Consider the following 11,385-nt stretch of genomic DNA (forward strand, 5'->3'; position numbering starts at 1 on the left):
ACACGTTGGCGAGGTCAGAGGGTAAAAGCAACTTCCCACTTGCTAAACTGGGATTAGCGTCTAACCACGCGGGCCGGTAACTGCGTCTTCACGGTCCTCGTCTGTCTCATCCACTCCCCACCCCAGCCGCTATCTGTCCTCTTACCTTGCTATCAGCTTTCGCCTGTCGAAGAACCCGGGGGCGTGTAGGGTGTGGGGTGTGGGGTGTGGGGTGTGGGGCTAGGGAAAGAATGCATAAGGACGCAACAGACGCCAGGTGAGGTATGACGTAAGGTAGGTATGGTACCAGGTATGACCTGAAGCACATTATGTGTAAGGTAATAAGTCCTTCTCACCCAGCTGCACATTATGTTTTATTGCACACCTTTGGCCAGTGACCCCGTCAACAGACGTTTGACCCTGCAATGCTGCCGAGTTGTAACCACTGATGATGATTAGTAGTAGTAGTGATAGGGGTGATGACACTGGCAGTTCAAAACGGACGCAAAAGAATTTATGTAAAAACTAAATACTTCTTCACAGCTGATCAACAACAGTAACAGCAACGACGACCGATCAGTCACTCTTAGATTTCCCTCCCTTGCTGCTGCAATCAGCAAAGTTGCTAAACACCCTAAAAGACTAGTGGGGTTACAAAAATATGTTTTAGTGGTTGGATAACGCTCATTACAAGATACTGTTCCTCCCTCTAGGGTTAGGTGAATACTCCATTCCCCCCTCTCTTTCCGTTCTCTAGATACACGACTACAAACATCACCCTCGCCAGAGATGATCAACTCCGAGGTCAGGATAGTGCATGGATGTGGTGATGTCGAGAATGCCTCAACCGGAACCGGAAGTGTATATTAATGAGGCATAATGTGACTTTACTATGTAGACCTCTTTCTGTGCATGGTATAGACAATTCACATGGTACGTTTGACCCTGACTGTGATTAAAACAAAAGACTGCTAAGGTCACATCGCAGATTTTAAAAGCTATCACAGTATCTTGACACAGTATCTTGTATCACAGTATCTTGACACAGTTAAGCGACAGGAAAGAAGACAGAACGTTTCGTCTCAAATGATGAGAACATTCTTAACCAAATATACAGTTAACGACATAACCCCATCCCCGCCACCAACTGCCTACTCCCAGTGATTCATTCTTCGATATACTACAGGTGACGTCTTGTCCTTCTCCCTCCTAACATTAAAACTGAAAAGAATGTGACATCTATAAAAAAAATCCAACAACCATATTTCTTTAACCCTCAACAAACTTCGTCAATTTAATGTGGAGAAAATGCTACTACAAAATACCTATATACCCAATGAAATATTCTCAGTGGATATTGTGTGACGTAGGTCGTATGTGACAGTTATTTAAATTACACGAGACTCACAGTAAGCACGCCATGCACCCTTTCTCAAGTATAATCCTTTTTCTCAAGAAAAAAAATCCCCTAAGCACACGTGTACTTAAAGTCGGTCGCCTGATGTCTCACGTATTTTCACGCACTAGTGAGCTGGAATACTCGACAGACGAGGGTTTAGCCTGCTTGTGCGTGTGTGAGTGTGGGTGTGTGTGTTCATGCGTGGGCACATGAAAGCGATCATGTGCATGCTACAAAAAATATTGTGATGACAAGCCCTCGCCCCTACCTCTTCCCACCCGTCCAGCGCCATGCATGCAACAAGCGACTCATCTTGGAGTCCACTGCTTTAGTGCACTTGTCTGAAATACAGAAAGCCCACCAGAGATGTGCTCACTCAGGTTTCCTTCTCTTGAATTTTGTTATCATCTAAACACACACACACAGAGGCGAAGAATATCCGTTTATAGTTTAAAGCCTAACAAATCTGAACCAAAGGTTTGTTGTACTTAAATGCAAATACTTTCAGCAATGGAGTGATTGATGAAAGTTATATTTTCAACGGATTCCTTTTGTATACTTCCACATTCCCATATCAGAAACAAAGTTAATGTCTACGATGAAAACTAGTTTTTCTTACGACTATCATTATTATTCAAAGGTGATACATTCAAAGACAAATAAAAGTTAAAACAGGAATTCAGCAAGAGGTAAAATAGAAAACTGCCCACGTGATAAGTCAGTTAAAAAAAACTACTTTAATTTAGGATGGAATGCAGATTTCATTATTTTGCTTATCTCTGTACTTACTTCACTTACCTATCTGGATCAAGAAAGTTAGTTCAGGAAAATTGAAGAACACTGGAAGATGATAAAGAGATGCCAGTCTGAGCTGTTAGGTTGCCATATTCTTTTGGCAACCCAGCAACATTTTGGTTTTGGGGGAGTGAGATGTTGGAGGCCTGCCATTTCTCGTGGCGAGCTGTTTTTTTTTTTTTTGGTACTTCATTACCTTCCTCGACCATCTACTATATCTAAGACAGATTCACACATTGAACAGCTGGGTCAAACAAGGGAGAATATGCCGCGAAACAGCGGGAATGGAACCGTCAAGAGTCAAAATCAGGTCTCGATGCTTCCCCGCCATATTCTTTCATAATCAGCCAATGGCCCCCAGGTTATTCATTATCTAATGCTCGTAAGTTGTCGATTCTTCCTGACAACTTCCTATCGGTTCAGAGAAAGAACAAGATTGTTATTTGTTAGAGTTTCTGGATTTCAACATGTTTAAACCTGAAATAGCGAGCCATCAGCAGCACAAACAGCCATCCCTCATCCCTGAAGCCCAAACATTTTATAAACATTTCCAAACCTGAGACATTTTTCAGTGACTTCTTGTTACCGCAGAAAAACGAAAACAAACAAAGCTCCTAAAAGTAAGGTTCCCTACATATCGTGAAATCACAACACCAGTTCATACATTTTGTTGATGCATTGAACCCACCTAACAAATCTATGAATATGTGGCGATGAAAGTTTATTATCTAGTCACAATGACATAAAACAACAACAGCAATAATAACTAAAGCGCTTTTCCCATCATGATAATGAAGTCAATGCGCTCGGACAAAAGAGAAACAAAAAACACCTGTTGCACGTATCCCGACAGTTCAGACAACTGACCATTAATGTGTCAGTCGGTATTCTCTGTAGAATTTTGCAATCAATTCCTTTTATCAAAAAAATACACTTTGCTACGAAACTTTTTTTTTATATATAAAAATTTGTTTTCCTAACGAAGAAATTGTACAACTGAACCAAACAAGTAACTGAACGAAACAAGTTTTCCAGTTCTACCAAAAAAAAAAAAAAAAAGAAAAGACAAAAAAAGAAGAAACAAAGAAAAGTAAGCTGCAGCAACAAGAGCAAAATAAAAACCGAAAGAGCCATAAATACACATGTGAAGGAACCGAGCAACACCTGCATAGGACATGACCTCCTTACATAAAAGCGACACGGAAGGAATTAGCTGTGGGCAATACTGAGGGAAGTAACTGGAGTAGAGGATAAACGACTGTCTTACTCCTGATCCTCTTTAAAGGTGCGACTTAACCCCCAGTCTCCCCATCTCCAAACCTTTATTACGAAGTGCCTTTATTTATCGCAGCTAAGACGGATGTGTTGATAAGCACTCGGCAGAACACTCCCTTCCACCTCCGGTCTGGAACACCTTCCGCAGACACTGAGCAGTGCTCACCAATACTACTGCTGGGTGTGGACAAAGAAATAAAGAACCGATCACACGATGTTATGATACCGACAGACATCGCCTCGATGTTATCGTCGCAAGAAAACGTCTTAGTGACGAGCCTACTCGGTAACCAGACTAGTTACTTTGTCTTACGGAGACTGAACTATTTATTTTTCTGATTCAAGTGCACAACTAACTGATCTTACTGAAAAACGACCACTTTCTGCCTCCAGAAAAAACAAACAAACAAACAAACAAACAAACAAACAAACAAACAAACAAACAAACACACAAACACACAAACAAAAATTTTCTTCATCTTCCTCATACTCCTACCTATTGGTATACCGTCTTTCTCAAAATAAATAAGTACTTTTCTGATTCACCTTAACTTTGGTTTCACGTATACATTTACACCCTGAACCTATTTTCTTTTTAAGATTTTTATACTCTTACAATGCCAGGGATTTTCAGATCCCATCTAAATTGTTGTTGGTGGTGGTAGTGGGGTGGAGTGGAGGGGTGCCTAGCACCCTTCTCTCCCCTTACAAATAAATGTATTCACCATTTGCAACAAGTTCCAAGACGACACAATATCCTTCAACTTCACTGCACAGCCTTCGACATTTTAACTGGAAGTTATTTACTGACACTGCTAATTCCTCTGCATTTGAAAGGAAAGATTTAAGATGAACTTGGTAGCCCCACCCAACTCCCTGTTAGACAAAACCTTTAGTGATTTAGCAATCTTCGTGAAGTCCTTGCACCCTCGTGGCACAATGTGCTCGTTACACTTATTCATTTTTTTTTAATTGGCTAAAGTGCAATTCGCATCCTCCTCACACCCCACACCCTCTTGACAAGGGCTTCCGCGTGTTGTACTGGAGCTACATGTAGTAAGCTTATCTAAGATCATTACACAGAGAGTGCAAAATCATCTCACCCCACTGCATTTCATATTTATTTCAGACCACAAAGCTCAAAATGTTTTCAGCATCATTCGCTAAAATAAAAAGGACGACAGATTTTTTCAGTCTCTGTCAGTGTCTGTGGCTAAGGCAGTGCTCGTGACAGAGAAAACTCTGTCACACCAGTGTCACCTCCATCACAAAGTGTCACAGCATCGGTTTAAAACAACTGGCTTTGACACTGGTGTCGCTGACAAGACTGTGTGCTCCAGTGTCAACGAAGTTTGAGTGTCACAGCAGTGTAACTGTAGATAGTGTCACAGCGGGCAGTAACATCAGTGTCATCAAATACCAGTCTGACTGCAATACATGGCAGAGAATAGACGGCTAGAGGAAAGACCCCAGTACTTGAGATAGAGAATAGACTGCAATACTTGTGATAGAGAGTAGACTGCAATTTTTGTGCCAGAAAATAGACTGCAATATTTGTGCCATAAAATAGACTGCAATATTGTGTTGGAGAACAGATGCAAAACTGTAACACTTACACAATGCACTTCAAAATTGGTGTTACAGTATCTATTCAAATGCAGACTGCAATACGCGTGTTAAGAGAATAGACTGTAATATCTCTGCAATACTACAAAAGAGGACTGATCGAAGGAAACCGTGGACAAGATGTATGGACGCGACTGTACAACTAAGAGGATAAAGGGGACCGCGTGGGCCTATAGAACTCGCCCCCACTCTCAATAATAATTACTAATGAAAACACAAACACACACACACACACACGCGCACGTTCAAAGTGAGTGTAATTTTAGCAAGGCTCAACAGTTAAACTAATATTGTTGTCGCAGTCACAAACAGAAAAAGGCGATGGAAGTATCACCACCCACCTATTCCTGATAGGATGATGGCGTTTGCAACAAGATCAGGAACCAGAGTCCGGTTACAAACCGGAAGCAGAATAAGTTATGATAGGGCTAGATTTTGCGCAATATTTTAACTACACACCGGCGAACACAGGTCACCAAGGATTCTATGCCTGCAACAGCTTACAGAGTGAGATGGGGTTAAGAGGGACACCCACACCAACATGCACTGACAACAGACAAAGAGCTTTAAAAAACCACTTTTGGAACATGCAGTTAAATTTTAAAAGGAACACTAGGATGTCACAGTTTAAAAACAAACAGATATAAGAGGCTACGACAAAGCATATGATGGCAAAAGTAGATTTGTGTGTGTGTGTGGGTGTGTGCTCGCGCGAGTGTTTTAGGTAAACTTTCAGCACAAAGAGTAAGTCAGTGAACCGCGCAAGTGTAGTGTCTGATGCCACGCAGTAACACATCTCCCCCTCCATTCCCCAGTGAACTTTAAACTGGGATGTCATAGTACAACTGCACAGCTTACAGCTTACAGGCAGCATGGCAGTGTGTCCAACATATGTCCCCAGGCTCAGGACTAAAGTCGGACCCGGAGCCACAAGTCCACAGAAGTCCACAGTCTTTGGCGTTGGCAAGTCGAGACGTTCTCCGTCCTGAAGTCCTCAGTCCATTTCCTAAAACCCAGAATGTCTGGACAAGAAAGGGAAACCATGATGTCTGCCTGTTGGACTGATTTGTTATGTCCTAGGCATGTAGCATTTTGTATCAAGGAAGTAGGAGCAAGGGGTGAGGGTGGGGTAAGAAGAGGAGGTCATTTCACGGGGATCTGGAAACATCTCTGACCTAGAAGGGAGCCGTAGTGTGGAAAGACCCAAGATCGTTGTCATGGATATATGCACTGTAAAATAAAAACTGTACTGTTTGTAAACTCCTAGGGAATCTTTTTACTTGTCAATCCCGTGTTAGCTAACATGTTACAGTACCTGCTACCAATGGGTTTCCCTACGAAAATACTGTTTGTTTCCTTTCACATATTATGCTTCTAGCTATGGTCTTGACTTTCTGCTTAAGATTTATATTGGTTGGGTCATACATAACTATGTATCCCTTCTGCTCTGAGCAGTTTTGTCTGTTGTTGGAATAATCTTGTTCTTTCCTCTTATTTGTCTTTGCTGAAAAATCAAGTTTTTGATCATGAGATTACAAAGGTATGATCTACCGGCGGAAGAATGGGTGAGCGGGATGTGTACCCATCCTCGACCTGTTTATTAATATTGGTGCTCTTACTCGAAATCTCTCTCCCCCCCCCCCACCAAACTTTCCCGCATACACACTTTACCTTCTCTCAATTGTCTCTTTATCCTGTTCTTTGATCCATGGATTCACAAGGTATTGTCCACGTGACTATCTTGTCCATCCCCTCACCCTGCCCGGGCTGCACAGTCAGCATCCAGCGAAAGAATGCTTTACAAGTAGAGGATAAATCACAGCATGCCAAAGTGACAGCAATAGCGAAAGCCCCTTTTAGTTTGTATTTTAAATTATCATTTTGAAGTTTTATTCTGAAGTAGTATAAAGTATTTTGAAGTAGTATCCTGTGTTATTCTAAAGTGGTATTATTAAGTACTCAACTTTCCGGTCCTACGGTCCACAAAAACACTTTGTGCTTGACTCATAAACAAAAAGTGCAAACATTGGAACTATTGGCACCCCACAGACCGGCTCTATACTTTCAAAAGCAAAACCTACCTTATGACATCCAATAGTACAACCAACCACTTTCAAACGCTTGCGGGCCTTCTACTATTATCTACATGAAGACATGAAAGAACTCCCTTTATCAAAAGAAGAAGAATGATAGAAATTATTTTTCTGTAGTTATATTTAAAAAAAAACAAAACACATTTTAAGACGCTGCTAAAAGTATCGACTGGTCTGACAATCAAAGTGAATTTAAAGATACAAAAGGAACACACGCTCAACTCCCAGTCTTTACTAGTACACCTGCTTTATCAGCCCCGAGCGTCCACCCGTGTATAGTGTGTGTGTGTGCGCGTGCGTTGCTCCGTTCACTACACACAACAATAACACACTGCAATAAGAATGACAGTGCTTTTAAAAGATTTGAAAACACCGGTATACTCCCAAAATATTTCTTGCATTTCTTTAGTATCTGTAGAATGGCGAACCCCAGTGTAGCACCACATTTTTTTTCCAAGTATTGCACAGCAAGGGATGGGACGATGTGTGAGTGCGCGCATGTATGAATGCATAAAAAAACATTTAAGGATGAAAACCAAACCATAGACATGATAAAAAAAAAAAGGTAAAAAGGACTTTAAAATGTTGCAGGGTGACATAGCAATGTAATGGAGGTAAATATTATATTATATTATATTATATTATATTATATTATATTATATTATATTATATTATATATATTTGGGAAGGGGTAAATGACTCTAACTGTTACAAAAGAATATCGGCAGCTTTTGATCCCGAACAACCAGACAACAAATTTTAGTTTCCCTTAGTGAGGAATAGTCTTCGCAATTACACATTTCCTTTTAGTGAGCGATAGTTTCCGCAGGAAGAGACCATAAAGTGCAGTTACTTAATTGCTGTGTTACAGTTCTTCTCTAATTTGACTAAAATAAAATACAATAAATTAAAATGTAATTACAGAATCTGACAACATAATCAGGAAGAGTTCTTCTCCATCTAGCGAGTCTAGTCTGTCTCTGTCAGTTCCTTATCCTCAAAATATTATTTCGTGATTTAACTTCACCACCAATGAGCTGGAATTGCTGGTCTACGATTATCTACCACCAGAAGGTAAAATAAACCTTAAAGTTCGATCACCTTAGGTGACAAAGTCAGCTCTTGACAAAATCCTTAAATAAACTCCGCTTCTCTTGCTCCAGCATCCGAAGGGTATGGGTAGGAGAAGACGTGCAAGGGGCAGGGGGTTAGGGTTATGGGTAATTAACTTCTTCGTTTCTTTTGCTCGTTCGGACAATGAGTGAACGAGACACAACGAGCACCGACAGAATGTAATACAGCGCGACCGGCAGTCACAGCCAGAAAAATTGATTCTTCCTTAACTAGAAATGCCCTGCCACACCCACACCCACGAACAATCGGAAGACCGACCATCTCCTTCATATCTTTTCTGCTTGCAAGCAAAATCGAATTAAAAAAATATCCTTTATATAACATACAATATTTTCTCTTTCCTCCTCAAACTGTATATGATGAAGTTTTGTTATGCTATTACGCACATCAGAGAGTATTTAAGTTTATCAACACCTATCATAGCTATGATATGTTTGCTGTAGTTACTCGATCGATCACTTTTCAGCTCATGTCTTTAGAATTTCCCTCCTGAAACTAGACAGTTAAAGCTACTAAAAACCTAACAGCGGGTTTCGTCATCTCTAAATTAAGAGGGCTGGATAAGGGCGATTCCATATTTATCTTAGAGCATGACACTTGTGAGCGCTTCCGCAGTCATAGTGTACTTGCACATACATTTTAACTATAGAGTTTCACATCCAGCCATTCTCCTAACAGGCAGGTATATCTTGTTTACGACAAATCAGCGGAGTACGAAGTTTTCTGATCAGACCTAAGAAGTGAATGTTGTTCGGTCCCCTCCCTCCTCGGAAGTCACAGCTTTGCAAGTGTCTACTTGAAAAAAAAATTACAGTGATTAAGCAGCCGATAAAGCATAAATGCAGTTCAAAACCACGATCGCGGTGGTAGACTTACTGTTTGCACTCGACGAATGTCAGCATGGCCTTCTTAGGTCATGCTACGCTAGGGAAAGCCAAACCGCTAAACAGTGCGATACCGTTGGCTGTCTTCTTCGGCGCCCACTACAACTTTTGAAAACAGGTTTACAAACGCACACAGAACAAAACTTACCGGCTGAACACTTTCACCCTCGCTCATCCCTCTCGTTAAGACCAGATTGCGACTCGCATAACACTCCCACAATAACAGCCATGAAATATTTCACCGGATTGTGTAAAGTATACACAAACTTATAAAACTCGGCTCGAAACCGTTATAGTAAATGTATAAGTAGGTTACTCACGCACGCTACACAACGCCATCTTTTAAGAGGGCAAAGGCTAAAAACATGCAGTTCAAAGCTGATTGGATGGAACTTATCATGAGGTTTTCCGACTGAATTTTCCATTGGTCAAAATCTGAGTCATAATAATGAATATTCATGATGCTTTTCGCGCCATTCCCTCGCACCTACTAACCGCAAAATCTGTCAACATCAAACCCCCCAAATCGCGAGTTTTGTGTGCGTGAAATATAAAACGGAGGAAGACGACGAGAAGCGAGCGAGATATGGAAAAGAGTGAATCTTCTCTGCGCGTGCATAGCTTCCACGTACCTTGCGAGGCGGCGATACTGCCGAGCAGCAAAGCGAGCGGGCTATCCGAGGGGTCTGCACACATGCAATTTTCAAATTTCAAACCTCGGCAACAGTGACGTACTTATATACGCAATACGTTGCCCAAGTGACATGCGCAACGCAGCGTTGTTTCTGTCACGTAGTGTCCGGCCGCTGTCGGTCGACATAAATGCGTTGTCAGTCTTTCTTTTATTATTTTTTTTTTTCATGTTATCCTCTGCCCCCGCTCTCACCTTTCCTTCGGATCACGTAGGCCCGGTGAGGACTGCCTCGGTGGCTGTCGACGAGGAGTGAAGGCAAGGTCAAACACTCAGATTAGCGAGAGATGCGCAAATGCACCCCGGTGGCAGTTCGCACAACGCAGCTGGAACATTTTGAGGCGAAATACGACGGGAGTTGTAGTGCTTGTGGGCAGTTATTACAATTATTCTGCAGCGTCTCAGTGCTGATAAGCTACAAACTCCGCGGACAAGGCATTGTTGTTATCATCGTCGTCATCTTATTGCTACCTTTTCCGCTCGACCCGCTTGCGCCCTGCATGCATTATTTTTCACGATCATGTGCTGTGTATACTTATGTTTAATTTTCTTCTTTGCTGTGTGTTCATCTGTTGGTTTGTTTGTAGTCTTCTATGCACAACTCACTTCACATGGGGAAATTCGCATTTCTTTTTATTATTGTGTTGAACTCCTCCTCGTCGTCATCATCATCAATGCATTTTGCATTGAAGAGATTTACACAGGTAGCCATTTTTTCAAGTAGAAGGCATTTAAAGTATCTCTGGCTTATACGTTTGCTGAGCGTGCCTGATGCTTATTGGACCCGGCTTCGCTGGGGGCGGTATAGTGAGATAATGATAATGATACATCTGTCACCAGGGAGGCCTAGAGTAATTGATTTTCGCACTGTGATGATCGCTTCTACAAGAAAGCAAAAGGCGAGTGACTTTTGTCAAGATTGCATTAGCACGGCGATAGCTTTCATCTGCACTTGTGCTGTACTGCCGTCACACAGGACTGAATCGATCACCAGGTGACAAACAGGTCAGTGGAGTAAGGTGCGTTAATACAGAGGACACTGTACACAGATAATGTTGTACTTAAAAAGTGATACTGTACAATAAGCATGGAAACATTATACAAGCCAGGAGATGCAGGACATTTATCTTTATACTATGGAGGCAGCTGAATAGTAATTTATTTCTTTTTTTCAGCCGGTTTATAATATTTAACTCTAAACATCGTTTTTCACTCCCATCGCTCTGTTTTTCCGTTATATGTCAGCGCGTGGTCGGTGGTGAGGCGCTGGTCACCAATACAGTTTTGATCGACTATCATGGGTTCAGATCTCGTCTCGGGCACGCTGCTCTTTCTCTAAATATTGCATCTATTTACCAGGCCGACTACTTGTCCATTAAAAAAAAATATTTCGTTGCTGGCTTGGCGGGAAACACCCACTCCATTCTGTTTGCATGTCTTCTGAATACTTTATCGCCATTTGTTTTGGAGGAGGAGGGGGGGGGGGAGTTGAGCAGACCGTAAATCGTG

At 41.7% G+C, this 11,385-nt stretch overlaps 1 protein-coding gene across 11 annotated transcripts in view; it reads right to left on the reverse strand.

The window, feature by feature from the left end:
• LOC112571753 overlaps positions 1–10,569 on the reverse strand; it is a 28,977-nt gene extending 18,408 nt beyond the window's left edge. For 2 of the 11 annotated variants that reach the window (XR_003100879.1, XM_025251023.1), the window contains exon 1: positions 9,334–9,545. Coding sequence is in view for 5 of the 11 variants with exons in the window: in XM_025251023.1 (XP_025106808.1) it covers positions 9,334–9,360 (27 nt within the window). In the remaining 6 variants the exon portion in view is untranslated. Of the gene's footprint in view, positions 1–5,932; positions 6,676–6,745; positions 7,063–9,177; positions 9,298–9,333; positions 9,546–9,817 lie in introns of those variants that run through there. The other 9 variants (XM_025251019.1, XM_025251014.1, XM_025251016.1 and 6 more) reach the window with 9 other exon arrangements.
• Between the last annotated feature and the right edge of the window lie 816 nt (positions 10,570–11,385).

This window comes from Pomacea canaliculata, linkage group LG9, assembly GCF_003073045.1.
Source record: "Pomacea canaliculata isolate SZHN2017 linkage group LG9, ASM307304v1, whole genome shotgun sequence".
Lineage (NCBI taxonomy): Eukaryota > Metazoa > Mollusca > Gastropoda > Architaenioglossa > Ampullariidae > Pomacea > Pomacea canaliculata.